The sequence below is a fragment of the Trachurus trachurus genome (genome assembly GCF_905171665.1).
Source record: "Trachurus trachurus genome assembly, chromosome: 15".
In the NCBI taxonomy this organism is placed as follows: Eukaryota; Metazoa; Chordata; class Actinopteri; order Carangiformes; family Carangidae; genus Trachurus; species Trachurus trachurus.
The window spans coordinates 12459804-12479807 of NC_139906.1; the positions used below are offsets into that span (position 1 = coordinate 12459804).

At 40.4% G+C, this 20004-nt stretch overlaps 2 protein-coding genes across 2 annotated transcripts in view; both read left to right on the forward strand.

Moving 5' to 3' along the window:
- Positions 1-2973, forward strand: part of LOC310998495 (ankyrin-3-like) — a gene marked incomplete at its 5' end in the record, with an annotated part of 94715 nt that extends 91742 nt beyond the window's left edge. The window contains one exon of the mRNA XM_083988585.1: positions 903-2973. The remainder of the gene's footprint in view (positions 1-902) is intronic.
- A 2381-nt stretch (positions 2974-5354) lies between these two features.
- Positions 5355-19610, forward strand: LOC310998382 (coiled-coil domain-containing protein 6-like). The gene is made up of 9 exons (XM_083988394.1): positions 5355-5616; positions 6846-6995; positions 8732-8860; positions 9442-9545; positions 10450-10610; positions 13066-13222; positions 14227-14327; positions 15416-15537; positions 18427-19610. The coding sequence occupies exons 1-9, from the start codon at positions 5362-5364 to the stop codon at positions 18625-18627; spliced, it is 1380 nt and encodes a 459-aa protein (XP_083844520.1). The 5' UTR covers positions 5355-5361; the 3' UTR covers positions 18628-19610.
- The last annotated feature ends 394 nt before the right edge of the window (positions 19611-20004 follow it).

Consider the following 20004-nt stretch of genomic DNA (forward strand, 5'->3'; position numbering starts at 1 on the left):
AATTATTCAACACTTAGTCATCCCCTTTTTATTCTCTCTCTCTCTCAAAGTTTAAAGCACCACTAGGAAAACATTGTGTCTCATATATACAAACAGTACTGTGATCAAAATTACATTATTAATCAATCATGATATTGCATTTTTTATAACTGAGGTATGAGTGGTTTTAATATTCCCAGAAGAAGAAAAAAAGAAAAACATTTTTTTTTTTTTTTTTTCAAAATATCAAACTATTCCTTTAATTTACACCCCCTCCCCTCAGGTAGTTGCCCTTTCCCACTGACTCCAAATGATGGGCTGATCCTCTGGCAACATTTCTGCCCCCTGTGTTCACTGAGTGTGTGTGAATAGGGAACAGTTACAAAGGAGCCAGGGCCGATGGGACGGCACACACCTCAGCACTATATTGCCCCACTGATGCCCTCCTTCGCCTGTTTTTGTTCACTAAATCCCCAACTCGTAGCAGCATTGTGCGTCCAAAAAGGGCTGGTTATCCCACCGGCCAGTCTGCTAATCCCTACTGCTGTTCACCCGTATGTTATGTTTGCGGTGAATCATTCCATCTGTACAAAACTGACTGAGATATAATATGGCTAACAACCCACGGACCATCAGCTCTGGTTAACATGTCCTCTTTTCAGACCACAACACTTTTTTGCCATGAAAAGAGTTTTCCCAAAGAAAAATAGTATTATATCAGCCATTATATCACCATTTTGATTAAAATTGTCACATGTAAGTTAAGATATTTCGGTTAAAAATCATATACCTTTTAATTTGAGGAAATTTATGGCATTAAAAATGATTTTGATCAAAAAATTATTGCTATTGTAATCTATAAACTTGTTAACAGTTAAATAAAAGGTGCTTCCATGTCTTATGTACTATATTGTGTCTTGCAGATGTGCAGGAAGCAAGTTCGATGTTTCCTGGGAAGAAGTGTTCAGAGGGCTGAAGAGCTGCACTGTGGCCTTCAGGCAAAAGGGTCCAGTCTGCAACTATCTGCTTCAAACAAATGGTTTTCATGTGAGAGGAGGCGACCCTTCTGACTTACGCATGAGCATGAAAAACTCACTTCCTGTCAATCAAAAAGACCCAGGAGGTTCTCACTCTCTGACTTGCGGTGGACGCGTTGGACAATGATTCTGCTTCCTGTTTTTTGTGCGAGACGACACGTGCCATCGGTCCACTGGTGATGCGAGAGCCTTTTTGAGGAGCATCGTTTGTTGTGAAAAACGAAGACAGACAGACAGACTCCCTTACTGACAACCACACAGGTGCAACTGTGACCAAAGATGGCACAAGAACTCAGTCCACGTGGTGGATGGTAAAGAATGAAGTAGACACAATAACACAAAAAAAAAAATCTAATGGAACACTTCTGATTCAACTTCAACACTCGCCTTATGGTTTTTTCTTGAACCCATTGTTGTCAAGATGTAAATTGTTTTGGGATTTTTTTCTTCCTTTTTAAAACTTAAACTAACACAAAAGCTTTTCTCTGTATATAAAATTACAATGTGTAAAATTCTTTAAAAAAAAATGGGGGGGGGGGATACTGGTTGAGAACGCACTGAGGAGAGTAACCTTTTCAAGTGCTTTCAAAAATTTATTGAAACGGTTCCACTTTTAAAGATTTGAGTGTAACTTCACAGGTTCTTGTATAATTAATTATTAGAGCAGGTATAATGTTTGTACATGAAAAAAAAGAGCTGGTTTGATTTTAACAGAAGAAATTTCCAGAAAATCAAATTTCAGTAATTCCCAAAGTGGGAGTGGATCTAATCCTGCAAAAAAGCAGCCTTTCAGAGTACTCATATTTTCATGCATGCTGTTCACATTATTTTAAGTACAATTTTTACAAGTTTGCAAACACTGTATTCAAATGACAAATAAAAACCCTTTATCTGTGTACACATATAGCCCAAACATTTGTCACCGATTTTATATTTTAAATTGAAAAAGGATACCATTAAAGCATTTATCATGATGGGGGTGAGAATGAAAAAAGTTCTATAGCTTCTTGAGGGTGTGATGTCTTGTCTGTGTATGTAAAACGGGAGGGCAGCTTCTGCTACAAGGACGAAATTATCTGAATGTAAATGCTAGTAGGCTGGCTCGCTGTAAAATTATAACTGTATCGTGCGTATTGGCTATAAGGTGTAGGAGTCTCTGTACACTGTTAGACTGTTTGTAATCATTTTAGCAGTGTGTCAATTTGGTTTTCTAACGGCTGCTGTGGTATTAAAGGAAAACTGGGGCATTTCATTTTGGATTTTTTGGTGAAGTATTTCCTTAATTTAAATCCTACTCACATTAAGGACACATAAAGACATTATTTGATTGTAGCTCTAAATAGCATATTGTATGACAAAAACACTGGATGGTCAAAAACAATTATTTAAGCATTAAATAAATTGTGTTTAACTCTGAAACTGTGTGATCTTTTTAGGCTTGAGAGTCTGTATATGCAGTGTCGAATAGAATTGTTTTCACTAGCTCATTGGCAAAGTTTTACTTTACATTACATTAGGAATTATCTTTGTATTGGTTTTCATTAGATGCCCATGTAGTTCAAGTGTGGTGTTCTACTGGTGCGATGGCTCAGTATGCTGATGTCTATGCTGTGGACATGAAAACTATGTAATTTTGGTGTGGGGTGGGGGGGTTAAAGAAAGTCAGGTAGGGTGCTGTACCACATCCCCTTATACTACTATGTCAATCAAGGGGTAGAGGATCCTTTGATATGGTTGAACTATCAATTTTTTGTCAATTTTGTTTGATATGTGTTTTCACCTGAGCAGATTTTTTGATGTACAATTCTTACTAACAGCGTGAAGCCATTGAAATGTAACTATTCTAGCACTTTGGTTATTCGAGGTCTTTTAGAGGCTATAGCAGCAATGATGCCACCACAAATGTTTCAGACGTCTTTGAAAAAAACAACCTAAAAAATAAAAAAAAATAAAAATGCATTGATTTCGCAGTACGATTGCTTCTGTGCTTTGTCCTTGTGTCCTTGAACATTGTTTTCTTATGTAAGTAGTGTAATGGAAGCTGGGTGGTTATGTCATGAGAGACGCTGTCCTTCAACTAGGGTTATCTGCATCTTCCTCACTCCAGGGCTGCATGTTTATATGCTTGGACTGCTTTTATGGAGCCAGGCAACAAGGGTTTGTGAGGATATTACTTTCTGTTGACTAATTAATGATCAACTGGGAAGGTTCTTTCAAAGCAGCGCTGTCTCTTATGATTCACTAACATCACATAACCCACTTTAAGTGGATATTTAATTCAGATGATGATAACACTTACTTTGGCTCCTGCAGTCCTTGATATTAATATAAATACTAAATGAACTGTTCAATTAAGCATGATAGTTTCCTGTCAGAGGTGGACTACAGTTGGGAAATGCTCTGCAATCTACTGAATAATTATCATAGATGGTAAATCCTGTACTAGTCACTACAGATCTTATCTTTTTTTTCTTATTCTTTTTCACTTTGATTTAACACAAATTTACCTACGCAACATGTAAAGAAGGCTGCTTTAAAAGACAGACAGAATAAGTCAATCAGAGATGAAGAGTTATTGCTTCAGTTCAATTATACTATGTGCTTCAGGGTCAGCAGCCCCACTTGCAAGGGTGCACTCACTGGGCGGTCGGCTACTGAAGACATCCGGGCGGTGGCGCTATGCCGGCACGCCTGAGCAGCAAGGTCACAGTCTGCTGTGGTGCGTGAGCCAATAAGGGGAGGATCGGATCGGTCTATGCGCAGACGTAACTCACAGGCGGCCATATTGGGTCAGTCGACTTGCCCTCTATGCTCTGGCTGCAGTAGATGTGATCCAGTCATCTGCACTAAAAAAAAAAAAAAAAAACTATACATAACTTTGTGAAATTTTGACCATATAGCCTACTTTTTACTATTTGCTAATGTTACTTTAGTGTCACTTTAATAAAAAAGTATATGATATCATTCGTGATTTTAAGTAGACTATAGATGCAGTAGGCTAGTCTATCATACCTGCATTTCTGTGACGTCCATATAACAAAACAAACCGTTTGAAAATCGGTCAAAAGCTGAGAAAGTTCTGGTTATTTTAGTTGGGCATGCACTACGGAGCGAGTTGACTGACGCAAGGTGGCGGCCGTGTGGCGACGCCGTGTCATTGTGCAGCAGCGTCAGGTGAGTCATTGTCCAGTTATGCGTGTGCCCCTTTTCTACTAACTAAACTTCCTGTTGGTTCACCATGAAAAGTCTTTCCCTAAAGCCTCTGACTGACCCTCTTTTTGTTGTTGTTTTGTTTACTGTTTTTTGTATTTTATTTTATTCTTCATCCCTTTTGTACCCAAGACCGGCCTGTCAGAGGGGCCAATAGGGTCGAAAAATGACATAGAGGACAGAGAAAGCATATAATATTGTTGAAATTTCACTTATTTTCTCAAGAAATTGTACATAAAAGGATAGTTCATTAACTGTAAACATCTTAATAATGGGCTACACCTGTACTTCTGTGACTACAACAAAGGGAAAATATTTAGAGTCCTCATTATTTAAAGGTTTTTATGCTATTATTTTTACTGCTCTGGCCCACTTGGGATCAAATTGGGCTGTATGTGGCCCCTGAAATAAAATTAGTTTGACACCCCTGCTTTAAACTATATTTTTTGTGATCTATTATAGCCTACAATGCTTTGATTATTTGTGTTTTTTTGATGTGATGTCCTGCATCAGTGTAGGCAATGCTTTCACTCTCAATGCTTTGTTGGTTCTGTTGCTCAATAATAAAAAATAAAAAAAAGTGTGTGCCCCTTTTCTACTCGAACTAAACTCAACAAAAAAGCAACATATTACCTGAAAAGTTTTCCCCTGGATATTTTTTTATTTTATTCTTCATCCTTTTTGTACCCATCTTTGACTTATTTATTAAGGCTACTGTATTTTTGAAATGATCTATTATTAATATAAATGCTTTGACTGTATGTGTTTTTTTTATACTTTATTGCAAGGCATCAACCTTCACATACATAATCAGTCATTTCATTTTCTTTGCAATATTGTACCTTGCATTTTTTATTTCCTTTTTTCTAGGTTATATTCACAAAATAAATAACAAACCATAAAGTAAACAGACAAACATAATACAAGGCAAACTAGTATTTCCCAAATGAGGATCCCAAAGAATGTATGTGTTTTTGATGTGCTGCTCTGCATCAATGTATACGTTGTTGGTTCTGTAGGCTCTATATTATAGGCTGCTACTTGCTCAAAAAAAAAAAAAAAAAAAAAAAAAGAGTGCGCACGCCCCTCAGACGCCGCCGCCTTCTCTTCTCCACACTGTCGCACACGCACAACCATGGCGGACAGCGCGAGCGAGAGCGACACCGACGGAGCGGGGAGCAGCTCGGCCACCCCGATGTCGTCCTCCGCTTCAAATTCGGGGAAACCGAGCATAGTCATTTCACAGTTTCGTCTGGAGGAATTGACGAACCGCCTGGCCTCTTTACAGCAAGAGAATAAAGTTCTTAAAATTGAGCTGGAGACGTTCAAACTCAAGTGCAAAGCCCTGCAGGAGGAGAATCGGGACCTCCGCAAAGCTAGCGTCACCATTGTGAGTAACGGCAGCTGTGGCTAACTAACTAGCTAGATGCTAACATTCACGACACTGGACTGTATCGTATTTGTCAGCAGGTTGTCTGTGTCTGGAGTGCTATGTTTGGTGCTAAATAGTCAATGCTGACACGTTTAAAGCATTTCATGGTATTTATATGTGAACACATCCTTCAGGTGTTTTGCTAGCTCCACTAATATTAGCCAGCTAGCTGGGTATGTTGCTAATGCAGCGTGCTAACGTTTGCTAGGTGGGTTTTGCAGTGATGGCCAGCTACAGCTACTTTGCTTTGTTTTGTTTTCCTTTGCTAATCTTGGCTAACATTAGCTCCAAAGCTAACGTCAGTTTGGAATACGGTATATGAGAAAAATAAAAAATAAAATAAAATAGGTGGGCACCTCACGATGCAAGTTACTGCACTGATGTTAGCTATTTGGTCAGCTGATTACTCACTGCTAGACATTGTCACCACGTTATGTGATGATGTCCAACAAGGAGACAGCAACGGGCTTTGAAATAAATAACCCAGCAGCAGCACTGGCAAAGACCGATGCGTCATATGTCTTCAAGCTCGGTTAATCAGCCCCAGCTTCATAAAATGTGTAACCGATCTGTTGGATAGATGCGTAGGCCAAACTTAGCGAGCAAGCTAAATGCCTGGCTCATATGTTGGCATTAAGTCAGCCTCACTGCACCCAGTCCACCCCCTAAAATGTGTGTGAGGCTTAACTAGCTGTTGGGTTTCTATTGTGCTTCTCATTGTTTTATTCAGCTACTGTCAAATTCTCCATGCTTGCAAAACAGACTTTAGCTTTGAGGTCAGCGGAGAGTGAGGGTGGATAATTTGAGACTGGGACTAACAAGGGCAGACAGACGTATCATCCCCACTGTAATGCTAGCTGTTGTATCTGCCCCAACACATTTACTCAGTGCCCCCATGTTTCACTCTTTCCCTCACTGTCAGTCACCGATTACTGCAATATCTCTTGAGTCATTAGGGAAAATTCAGCTTCCTCTTTGGCTGACAGACTTCACTGCAGCAGATTTTTTGTGTGTGTGTATGTGTGTTTGTGCTATGCCCAAATGCTTTGTTGGCTGTTATAATTTAATCAGGATAAAAGTGAAAATCTGTTTGAAAAGCTTTTTTTTTTGTGGTGTGCAAGACCCTAAGAGTCTGATTTACTGACATTTGCCTCTATCACTCTCTCCCATTTGTTTCCACTTTCCAGCAAGCAAGAGCAGAGCAAGAGGAAGAATTTATCAGCAACACCTTATTCAAGAAGATCCAGGCTCTACAGAAGGAGAAGGAGACCTTAGCGGTCAACTATGAGAAAGAGGAGGAATTTCTCACTAATGAACTGTCAAGGAAACTCATGCAAGTGAGTGTGAACCACATTCAGAAATAGCAGATCTTTACCTAACTGATTGTAGTTTTTTTTTATAACTAGAGACAATGGAGATTAGCCTAACATCAGTTTGAACTTTCACCCTGTCTGAGGGCTTGTCATACTGATAACAAGTTTCACTGTGGTAGTTTTTTCTTTTCTTTATGATTTCCTAGCATAGTTTTTGGCAGCAATGTTGTTTCTAACCATTCCCAGCATGCATTTGCTGGGTGTGTGTCTGGGTGTGGAAGCCAGTGCAGTGCATTATCATCATTTGTCCAGGTACTTGCCCTGAAGCCTGGAAATACTCAAAATGACTTCACTGCGGCTGTTAGCTACACCAAATGACTCTCAAATTACTCTCATCCCGTCTGTTGGTTATTTGGTTCAGTCTGTTTTCCACATCTTATTTTCCCAACAGCAGTACTGTGCACCCAGCGCATACGTGCACACACTCACTAGCTGTAGGCTGACTGATGGTTGGGTGATATGTCCAGAAGTGGGAATCTGAAAGAGAGACATGCAAATGCCTCACCAGACTCTCTTTAAGGTCATATAACTGGATTTGTTTCGTTGGTTGTTGGCTCGTCTTCTCACATGACATGAAACAGAGCTGTGCCTGCCGCTACCTGTAGACTTGGTGCTGCTGACAATTCAACAGTCGTGTGTGTACGCTTGTGTTACACCTGTGTTGTGCATGTGCTTTACTCTCGTGATGATGATGGAGGAAGAATTCAGCAAATGTGGTCGTTTATTTTACTGGGTGTGTAAATATTCCTCTGGAGAAGCACATCTGAAGTGGATGGAGTAATGAAAGGAAAACCTCCACACTGTTACCATTCGATACACAGTGTGTACTGTACACACATGCACGCATTGCCACTCTTCTGGTGTTGCTTTCAAATGGCCTCTATTTGAAGGACACAAATCCCCTGGTGGGATAAAATATCTCTTCAAGGTGTCCATTGGCTGAAAAAGAACAGGTATATTTTCACACCCTTGAGCATATCTGCCACTCTACAGTGCACTTGGGTGAAGACTTGGTATACAGTACAGTATTTTCTGAAGGGAGGTTCCTTAACACAAGAATTACTAAAAAAAATTCTTTGCTAATTAGTAAAATAATGGCTCAACTAGGAGTGGCAGAACTTGATGGCCCGTTCTTTTAGTTACCGCTGTGTCAATGCGGTCATTGTGAGTTATGATTAACTGAGATGTTTTTAGGTATTCCCATTGTTTCTGTTAGTAGAATAATGACAAGTGTTATTCTTTCCCTTTCCAGACTTTTCCCATAAATGAATTTGCATCCTTTTTCCTGTAATGAGTAATCACTTATATAATCTATCACACAGCCGTCCCGTTTTGAATCAGTGCTGAGCCGCACCCTTTCTTTGTACTGGTGAGCTGCCAGAGGTGGTTACTTTATTGCCAAATCATTATTTTACACTGTTTATCCCTCTCGAGAAGTTTAACCATGATTCAGGAGGAATTGTGACATTTGCATCCCACTTTGCGCTGCACTCTTAATGAGTAAGCTGAATGTGACGATCTGACACCGCTGTGTTTGTTCACTGTGGTCATCAAATTGTTTTTATATGACTCACCACGAGCCTCTTCTTGTTCTCTTGCTCCTCCTCTCTTTTCTTTCTCATCGTTGTGGTTTCATTCACCCACTTCTTCTTCTTCTTTCCCTCTGTCAATTCACTTTCCTCCTCCTTGTCCAACCCCAGCTCCAGCACGAGAAGGCAGAGCTGGAGCAGCACCTGGAGCAGGAGCAGGAGTTCCAGGTCAACAAGCTCATGAAAAAGATCAAGAAGATGGAGAATGAAACCATCTCAAAGCAGCTAACCCTGGAACAGGTACGATCAACAACATGGCCCAGCAAGACGATCTCAGGATCCAGTGCGGAACAGTACATCCCTAAATTTGTGTGTCCAGTTGTTGTAGTAGTGCGAGATGCCAAAATTTCACCACCCTTCATTCTTCCTATTGAGAGTAAGCTGGAAAGAACATTTTGGTCTGTGGCTGGGTCAAACCTGTGTGTGCTGACTGAAGCCACACCATAATGTTTCCATGCTCTGATGATGGATTTTTCTCTAGATGTGCTTGTATGCAGTCATTGTTGCTGTTCCCTCCTGAATGTATGTGTCAGAGCGATGCTTATGTCATGCCACTGTGCATGTTGCCCAGATGGAGATGTAACCAAATGACACATTCACCAAAAAACTGTGAACTAATGTCACCAGAAGAAACGCCACAGAGTAGCTTATTTTATTTTTTAGGTTATTTAATACATGGCTGCTTTATTGCTCTTCTACCTCTATGTCTCTCTCTCATATGTCCACATTGGGTCTAATGCTTGGTTTGCAGTACATTGTACTTCTGTGCCGTCTGTGAATGGCTTTCAACGTCACTCTCCTCTCTTGCCTTTATTCTCCAGTTGAGGCGGGAGAAGATCGACCTTGAGAACACATTAGAGCAGGAACAAGAAGCCCTGGTCAACAGACTGTGGAAACGTATGGACAAGCTGGAGGCTGAAAAAAGGTGAGGAATGATCTTATACTGCGTGTGTGTGTGAAACCTCTGAGTGTCCAGAACAGGTAGACACTTTATAATCTGCTTTTTATGGGCCTGGATTCAAAGCTTTTGTTCCTACCTATTTGTACTGAAACACATTTAAAAACCAAAACCTCTTAAGAATTATTCAATAAAAAATATTATTGACTCAAATTTTCTTCAGCTTTCAGCCACATCTTGTTGCTTTTGTCACCGGGTCATCTGTTCCTCAACAAATCTTTCAATTGGACAGTAGTTTAAGACTATTTAAAGGGTTGAGACCTGAGGGGTTGACAGTGACACTATCTACTGTGTAACATTTTAGCCTGGCTCAAAACAAGACACGAGATATTGACATGCCCAACATCAAATTATTTCAGCCATATTTTGGTAAAGAAAAAAACAATAAAATTGTTGTCATGTTTCAGTCTTTCTTGGCAGGAGTCATAATGCTTTTGTGCTATTATACCCAATATTTCTTGACCCTTTGTTTTGTCTGACAAACACATCACTCTATAAACAAATGACTCAGCTACACTGATGATAACAGAGTAAATTTACTAGCGACAGGTGCTAGGTTACACATTTTCAAGGTGATGGTTTTTTTTTAGAGGAGTAACATCCCGGAGGCCTGATTGTGTATGTAAATTGTCAGTAATTTCCGAGCCATTTTCACTCCGAGTATGCTGTAAATGAGGGAGGCTTGAAATGTTTAAAAGTTCTAATTAGAGAATAAAATTGATTGACTTGCAGTTAAAATCAAGGCTATTGTTCAGACCCGTGTTGGAGCTAGAGATCACAAATAGATGTGTATCAAGAAGCTAGTCACCTTCTCCTTCGTTTAATGCGATAAATTATACCAACATTGCAATTTGTTTGTCTCCTAAACTAGAATCCTTCAGGAGAAGTTGGACCAGCCTGTATCAGCTCCTCCCTCCCCGAGAGACGTTTCCATGGAGATAGACTCGCCAGAGAACATGATGCGGCATATCCGCTTCCTGAAGAATGAGGTGGAGAGGCTTAAGAAAAGCCTGCGCACCACTGAGCTGCAGCGTAAGTGGCCTCTCGACTTGTCACATGATCCGGGAGGGCGTGGGCCCTGAAGTGGCAGATGTTGATTAAGTGCTGATTAAGGATGTGATTGGTATAACTGATCCTCAGATAAGATAAGCGATGAAGTGAAAATTCAACCTACATCCAGCAGGCTTGGCTTGTTTTACATAGGGGCAGAAAGAACAGGATACTGTCTGGTTGTTGTGGTGACACAGTTTACAGCCGCCGTTGCCTCCTTGTTATTCACTGGTCACATTACACCTGCAGACACCTAAGAGTTTGTGCAGAGGTGGAGCTGTGCAGAGGTCAGCAACAAGCCGCTGTGCTGATGCTGTTGATTCTCTAAAAGGTCTTAGCCCTTAAAATATTCTCTCACTGCTCAGACCGTTGATGTTGTTCTTCTCTTGTGAAAAGCCCATCTATCGAGTTATACCCTTATTACTACCGTTACGTACTGCAATCAATACAGCAAGTGACACCTCAAATCCATCCGTGGAAAGCTGTAACCTAGAAACAAAGGACATGGATGCAATTACTACACTTAACCGTACTCGATAAAACGTCAAGGGACCGTTTCTGTAAGTTTATTGTCATTTGCTAAAGAGCTCAGCTGTTGATAATGTCAAACAACATTCTCAGCCCTACTCTGCAGTGTGTTATATTTATACTGCGTGGAAACGCAGAATGCAGTTGCACGCAGGCACCGATCCTGTCCTTGGTTCTTTCAAGGATGCTTTGGGGACAAACAGTCACATCCACAGTATCTGATTCATGGCTTCTACACATCCTTAAGCTTTCTCTCTTGCTTTTTATGTGACAGTATAGACTGTAAATAAAACATTTTGGGGGGTGAGATGATACAACTCTAGGTTGTCTTACACACTAATGGTAGGCAGCTTTGTCTCTAGAGGTTGAGTGGGTTGTCCATTAATGGGATGGCTGGTGGTTTGAACCTTTATCCGTCCACATCCTCGGACAAGATATGATGTATGACTGATGTATCTTGTGTGTTTGTGTGATAGATAGAAAATTGTTGTTTACAATATGCCTTGAGTGGCTGATGGAAGCAAAAAAGCATTTACCATTTAATGCACCAGGAAGAAGTTTACAAAACAGTCACAGCTGTGCCTTTTCTGATCAGATGCTGAAAACACACTTAGACCCTAAAGGTAAACAAATGTTTGCTGTGATTGATTGGCAGTTGTATGTTCCTGAGGGTAGTTTTCAATACAGTTTGAAATGTGAATGAAATTCAGAGGATTTATGATGCAGATTGAAGCTGTGTTGTTCTGTGAGGCGATGATGTCATTTTAATGGATCATGTGAGTTCTGTGGGTGAGACTATTGAAAGGCAAGAACAATAGAAAAACCAAAAAGATCCTCACAGCTCCTGCCTCCTGGTGATGTAACTTTAGTAAAACATTTAGTGAGAATAATTTGTTTTAGGGAGCCACTGAAATGCCACAGACAGTCAGGTCAGTTCAGAAGGATGCTGGATCCTCACAAAACCATCTAGTTATTCAAGTAAAAGAATCAGTACGTGCTGTCTTTTTATATTGGTGTTTGTGACTGTGCATTGATATTTTAGTTTATTTATAGACCACAGACAGCTGTTGCCAATTTTCAGAGAGAGACATTTTGTCTGGTTTATATGAATACTTATTTCCATAGCTTAAAAGAAATGGAGGCCTGTAACATGATGCACCTTTGCACAGATACAATAACACAAACTCCTGGTCTCTCTCTAATTAAACTTGTCACTTAGCATTCACTCTACTCTGTTTCCCCACAATATGATCCCACTCTCACTCAGGAAAGCATTAGGTGCTAGGAAGAGGATTTTGTATTAGGCCATTGCATTACAAACAGCTTGCTGACACACTGAGCTTTACAGAGCCAATAAAACAAGAAAAGCTGTTCAGTCAAAGGCAGCTTGGATATGAAAACAGGAGCGTCTTAGTGACACTTCATTGTCGTGACAGTCAGATGTTTTGATTCAGCTTGAGGCAAGAAATTAATGAATTGATGGAGATGAGTTTAAACAGTAACCTGGGAGTGTCACTTCAAATGATGTAGTCTATGCCTTGTTATTATCACTAGGGGGAGCACTCGGCCCAGTTTTAAGCACTAGTCAGAGCTGAGACAAGTAGGAAGACAGCATTGCTACTGGAGAGAAATTACATCATCATGATGCTACCTGACTGATAATCCATTGTGTTAATAGGGGTCGTCATCAACTCGCCTGCAGTCTTTTGTTTTCAAAATAAATCATGTTACTGCACAAACATTATTTAGACATTTTTAAATTGTGTTTATTTATATTGTTTTACAAAAGCAGCTATTTTGACATGCTATGCATCAGTGCTTTCATTGTTTGTGTTGATATACATATATACTGATGTAATAATGTAATGTCTCTCAATTGATGTCATTTTTTCTGCATGTGCCCACCCAGACACAGAGAAGCGTGCCCAGTATATAGAGGAGGAGCGACACATGAGGGAGGAAAACATCCGACTGCAGAGGAAGCTTCAGAGAGAGATGGAGCGCAGGGAGGCCCTGTGCAGACAACTGTCAGAGAGCGAATCCAGTCTGGAGATGGACGACGAGAGGTAGAGGATGGGGACACGCGACGGGGCAGAGTCACTGAAATGGCAACACAACACTGGGGTGCACACACGTGTTCGTAAATCTAGGCAAATGGATGAGAGAGACTTCATCTTGTTAAATGGCTTGGCCTGTACACTGGGGCATAATGCTGCAGAGTGGCTGGAGAGGCATTTGGCTACACTGGCCACTTACACTGCTGACGCTGCTGATTGGATGAAGGGGGGCCTGAACCTGTTAGAATGAAAAGATGAAGGAACAAAAGAGAGAAAGAGAGATGGAAATAACAACAGGCAGGAGTTGCCACCTCAGCATGCAACAGTCATTCTTGGAATAGCTAGTATTTACCCGTGTTGTATAGGCTTTTTGACAACATGTGCCCATTAACTATGACTGCTGGTATGTCACAGCCCTCTGTTTATATTTCTTACTATCATAAAATAAATGTTGTGAATGCAGTTTTGATTAAGGCCATAGCTGCTAAGATTGCCTCACAATATAGTGTTAACAAAACATGAAAATCATCAACAGTAGCTTAGTGTAATGCAACCAGTTTTCTGTAATCTGAAATAATACTGAGAAGAAGCCGAGCTACCAGGATAATTTCAGCTGAAGGCTGTCTTCCTTTTTTGAGCAAATAGTCCATTCAAACTCTCCTCAATTCCTGTTGGGACTGCTTGTCATCAGCCAAACAGCACAAGTTGTACCCAGATAGTCTCCCTGCCTGAAGCCAGCACTGTGTTTGCTGTGATGGCTCTTAAGCTTGGCACAAAAACTGTTCTGTCTCCCTCAGTGCAAGCTCTTCTAGCAAGGATCAGTGTTCCTATCATCCTTTTTGTTTATCTTTATTAAGGTGCATTACTGTGTTGTTTATGCTCTTGTTTTTGAATTACCTTTATTGCTGCTTATCAAAGGTGTTTATATAATTATAAAACATTTTTTAAACCAAATGTATTAGCAGAAAAATGTAACTTGTCATAACAATCTGCCAAATTTTTGTTTCTCTCAGGTACTTCAACGAGATGTCTGCACAGGGCTTGCGAGCAAGGACTGTGTCCAGCCCCATCCCCTACACCCCCTCCCCCAGCTCCAGCCGACCCATATCACCTGGTAGGTACCACGTTATCAATGGCCTCTGTCCTGGTTAACAGCAGTTCACAGGAGATATTGTTCGAAAGTGGCCAGCAAAACAATATAAAGCACCTTTGATACAATTGATATGAATGATTGCCAGTACACTTATCATTAATATCCTCTGTATCTGTATCAAATCTGGAACAAATGTTCATTGACAAGTATATTATCTCAAAGGTCAGTGAAACCATAATTAAATGTCTAGTCAAAAACAAAAAAGGTTTCGGTCTCTCCCTGTCCGTTCAAATACATTTCTTGCTTACTTCCATAACATGTCTACAAATCCTGTTTCTGTGTAAATCAAGATGAAAAGTCATCATGCTTGCTATTCTTCTAACAAATTCACTCTTCTGATTAAAATGAATGGTAGAAAGTGACACAGCGAATGGAGTCAGCTCTTCTGCTGATTTATTGAACTCAAAATCAAATAACAAAAACATGATTAGGCTTTTTTAGATTGATCAGATATTAAAGGAAGTCCTTAAAACGCTTCACTCGGAGCAGTTGTATTCCTGCTGTTGTTTGTATCACTGCAGTTGTTTGATGTTGCCAACGATCGCCAAGCGATTTAAGATTCATACTGAGTGGCTAAGCATGTGTTACAGCTTGTCAGAAAGAGTTTCACAGGTGGAGCACTAGAGGTGCTGCTGCTGCTAGACACAAAACGTAAAAATCACACATTTGTGCTGTTGACAGTTATTGATTTATATAATAAAGTTAAATTAAACTCTGAATGTCTGACACTTCCCTAAAGGTAAAATGAAGTTCAGAGAAAATGAAGCCATTCAAGGTCTTTTGAGTCATGTTTGTTGTTTCAGCAAGACATCAGATTACAGCCTTTGCTCTGTGATAAAAACACACCTGAGGTGCCACAGCTCTGCTGTTTTTCTGTTATGTCGGCCAAGTATAAATTGCTTACCGTATAGCTATCAGTCTAGGACAAAGCAATTATGTAACTGGTGTAAAGAGGTGACGAAGTGAGACGAGAATTGCTGTACTTTGACTCTCAATTAAATAGAAGAGTACGTACAGTGTGTTTTATTTTCTCCTCCTATCTGTCACAGGTCTCTCATATGGCAGCCACACAGTTGGCTTCACCCCTCCAGCTACACTGTCCAGAGCTGCCATCTCCCACTATAACACTCCTGCCCTGCACGTCCACGGAAGTTCCTCTCACGCCGTAGCGGTAAATAAAATCCACCCACACATCTTAGACTAAGTATCTCCTAAAGTTTGCATGATGTCACAGGCATCTGTTTCGATTCTTAAAAGGATTCTTAAAAGGATTTCCTGCTGTGTTGAGTTTGAACTCAGAGCACAAGTATTTATTTCAGAGCGATCCAAGCACTATCCTAGGTGCCTGAGTTTAAATATGAACATACGGCTGATGAAGGAATCAGATATCATTTTTGTATAAAATTTCTTTTTGGCTGCACCACAACAGCAGGGCCGACAGCCATAAATGCAAATGTTGTGCACCGTACGCCTGACTGAGACGAGCTGACTGATCAACTTACGCCATTGGTCAGCTGAACGCCACTGGTCAGCCAATTTTCCTATTGGCCTTTGCTCTTTCAAAATGAGCCGGTACCAACGAGTTCTATTAGGGAGGGTGTTTTAGAGCACAGTGTACCCAGACGTGAGTACTAGTTGATATGCAGTCACATATTTGGTCACTATTTCAAACTTGTTCTGTCTTGTAAATGAGAACAGCTTCATTCAAAATTAATCTTTATTGAAATAGTGTAAACGAGAGTATGGAACCAGCTGAGTTAATGCAGAGGGCAAAAGTGACGTAATGTGTTTACAGCTGTCAAAAATAGTTATGTTATGTGATATGTTTCAATGTCACACCTTGGTCATCGATAGTCTGGTACAAGGTTTGACCCAGTCCTGCACCTTGACCTACCTACAATTTTTTGCCAAACATCTTCCACATTTACCATGGGTGTAAAGCAAAAGGAGTCAACTCAACAGAAAGAAGTGAAGAAATAAAATTTTAATTGTGACCCCAGGCATATAAACACTGTCAAGTCTCATGGTAGGCACAGAGAGAAGGCCAGTAGAGAGACTGACAGACAAGGCCAGTTAAACCTTTATAGATTGTTTTGATCGTCCACCAGCCCACTGATGTGAAGGCCCACTGGGATTTTTCCCTTTGCTTTCATAACACTTTTTCAAGTCTGAACTCCCAGATAGTTTTATTCAAGGCAGAAGTGCAACCTAAATGGTGAGTGCAGTATTCAGAGGGAAAATGAATTTGGTCAGAGAGATGAGACTGAATGACATGATTGTACTCAATCATTGTAATTGACACTATAATGTTCATTTTGACGCAAGTCCTGTTTGGATATTTCAAATTCTACTTTTTCCAATTAAAACAAGGGATATGCAAATATCATTAAGGTTTTAGGAACATTCTTTGGATTTTTTACACCACCTTTTAGCCCTGTTACAGTCCACCCTGTGCATAGTACATGAACAAAGTAGACCACTGTTTGCAGTACTGGGTATGAGCAGCATGCCCAAAAAGAAAAGCCCACATTTCTGAGCAGAAGAATGCACCTTTTTCTTTTTTTTTTCTTCTTTTTTTTTTTTTTTACATCTTCAGAGACTTGGATAACAAAATTTTTTTGTTTATGTGCAAATATTGCAAGACAAAAAACTTGCAGTTTGTTTCCTTTTACACAAATGATGCTTGAATGAAGGTCAGCCACTGTGTTGGTTGTTTTTGCAGGTTACACAACTGTCACCAATGTTGATCTTGAAATGACATCGCACTTCATGTTTTGGAAAGACTCCACTTGCTGGGCCGGGCTCCTGTTGCTGTTAGTCAGATGGCTGTCTGCTGCTTTTAAGCCATTTTGATGATGTGATTAAAAACAAGAGTGTAGAAGAAGAGTCCTCTCTGACCCAGCTCCTCTGTACATGCTCATTACTCCTGAGATCATGAAGTATCCGTCTCACCCGTTCTCATGGGAACACTGCCAGCGAGGTGTTATTTGGGTCACTGTGACTTGAGTCTTGACTGAAACTGAAACACTTTTAACTAATTCTTTAACCTTTTGCTAAGGCATGGTGCACTGCAAACTGAGGCACATCAAGTTCCTCTCGGTGCTTCTGTGGCGGCCGTAGCATCCTTTTTTCCAGGTTTTTCTTCAGTCTTTACACTCACCCTGTTGTCGGGATTACAGTCTCTCAGTAACACTGTGAAGGAATTTCTTTATTAGATGTCGGTGATCAAAGGTCAGCTTGACCTCACAATTTGCATATTTAGTGGCAACTCAATTTATTACCTAGTTATGACATAATTTATCCAAATACCTGTTGGGACAAAAATAAGGGAGTGATGACATTTTGACAATAATGTGACCATATTTTCTGCAATTTGACTGGTCGATGGAGACATACGCTCATGAAGTGGTGCTCCCAACTTTTCATAAATATGTTTTTCTCCCCATTTTTTTTGTTGTTGAATGATTTAATGAGTAACTGTCTCACTGCTATGTCACGTCTAGTTTGATCTAGTTGCTCTGTATAGTAATCTTGTAAATAAATTTACAGCAATTAGTCTTTTAACTTTTGACCAAACTGTTTCTTTCATGCTTGATCCTTTCCTCCCACTCCTCCGTGGTATTGCATCACAAAGTCTCTGGTTTTTCTCTCCCTGTTATGTCATTCATTCTCTTTTGATGCATGTGGATAGTACAGACCACATCTCCTCCGTCACCCTGCAGCCCACCCAGGAGTTAAATGGGGCAATAATTCGCTGTGGGAGATCAGAACCTTAGACAGATTAATTTTTCTGTGAACCACTTTTCTCTTTTCATTGCTGTGAATGGAATTTCAGCTGTCAGGTCATTACCAGTAGCTCAGCATCACTGAGAGACCTTGGTACTAACAATGTTATTTTCCCTCAGTGGTTTGTTTTCTAGAAAACACTGCCCAAGCATTGCTACAATTACCCCTCTTTTTACGCTCTGTTAAAAATGTGAACAGATTATCATGTTGTTTGAAATAATGTTTGTTGTTTGAAATAACACCTATTTATGTTTTCTCTGTCTCTCTTTCTCAGAGGCCCTCCCCAAGAAGAAGCACCAGCCCCGACAAATTCAAACGTCCAACGCCCCCACCCTCCCCCAACACGCACTCAGGGGCCCAGCAGGCTCAGCCTCCACTACCCCCACCAGCTCAGCCCATGGTCCAGTCCATGTCCTCCCCGGCAGCTATGTCGCAGCATGCAGCAGCAGCACAGCAGCCTCCCTCCCAGCCTTAACGCCACACACAGTCTCTGTCTTTGCACGTGAGTGCGCCCACTGAATGCCACGACGCTACCGCAACAGCAGCTTCCATCATTACCAGCTCTGGAAGTCAAGTTTCTTACTCTTTACCAACTCCACAAAAGAAGCAGCTTCAAAAGTTTTAGAGGGGAAAGAAACTAGACGGCGGCTCGGTGAAGCCAGCCGCCTGCCAAATCCACACGTGGCGTTACTTAACTACTCTTAAAAAGGAATGGATGGACAGAAAAATAATCGCTTCTGGGATTTGTAGGCCAATTATCTGTTCCACCTTCTGTCTTGTACATGTTATGTTTTTGTTTTCTTTGCTTGGGACTTTAGCTGGTTGGAATTGTTGTTGTGGCGCTTCTAAGATAGCACAAACAGCACATACAGTATGTTTCATGGTGGTCTTTTCTGATAGATTGGATGTTTTGGATCAATGGATGGATGTATGGCTAAGGAAACAGATGCATTGGTAGATGGACGTGGTCGATTCTTTTCAAGCCTATAATATGACACTCAATTGCAGTAATGTCCACCACTCCAGCTCACCCCCTCCTCCTGTCTCTGAAGCAGTGTCAACAATTCACCCCGACCCCAAGTTTTAACAGCTTAGGTCAAACAACAGGTGTCGTCACGGACTGCTAGGAGTTTCTCCATTATAGGGCATTGATCAAATGGGGCACGTGCCACAGTTATTTTAATTTCTGAAAAAGCGTTCAAGATTCTGCTGCTCTTCAGTTAAAATGAAAAAGGAAAAAAAAAAACATCAAGGAGGATGGACGCTGGTACATAAACCACAGATAAATGTCGCCTTTTGAGGTGTTTAAAAATGTAGTCTGAGGTGTTACAACTTAGTCATGTACTCAGTCTCTTCTCTGCTCTTCTCTCTCTCTCTCTGGTGTATTTCTGAAAGCTTCTATCATCCTTATGGATATTCCTCATCAGAAAAAGGAAAAAAAAAAAACATAATGCTCTTTACACTAAATATACATACTGCTAAAACATTCTAAATGAATGGTACTGTTGAACTAAATTTCTATGTATGATTAAAGCTCTTGAGATGACAACTGATTTTAATCGTCAATTTTATGGAAACTATCAGCTCTTATTTTGTTGTGTGTGTTCTTGATGATTGATTTTACAGCAGGAGAGTCGACAAGTTGAATTTTTTTTGATTATATAACTTCACTGTAATGTTTCCTTTTGGGAAAAAGGACCTCTCAACAAATTCCCACAGCCCCTGATGGAAAATGTATTTGCCTTAGATAAATTGACACCATCAGACTTCACAGGAATCTGGAAAGGCCATGAATGTTAAGATTTCCTATACTGGAGGAATCACCTTTCATTACAAGTCATTATATGTGCTC

Excerpts from the sequence above, each read along its gene's own strand:
- LOC310998382 (XM_083988394.1), top strand. The coding sequence starts at position 5,362 with ATGGCGGACAGCGCGAGCGAGAGCGACACCGACGGAGCGGGGAGCAGC. Across the intron at positions 10,611-13,065 it reads GCGCACCACTGAGCTGCAGC|ACACAGAGAAGCGTGCCCAG; the intron begins GTAAGTGGCCTC and ends GTGCCCACCCAG. Across the intron at positions 15,538-18,426 it reads GTTCCTCTCACGCCGTAGCG|AGGCCCTCCCCAAGAAGAAG; the intron begins GTAAATAAAATC and ends TCTCTTTCTCAG.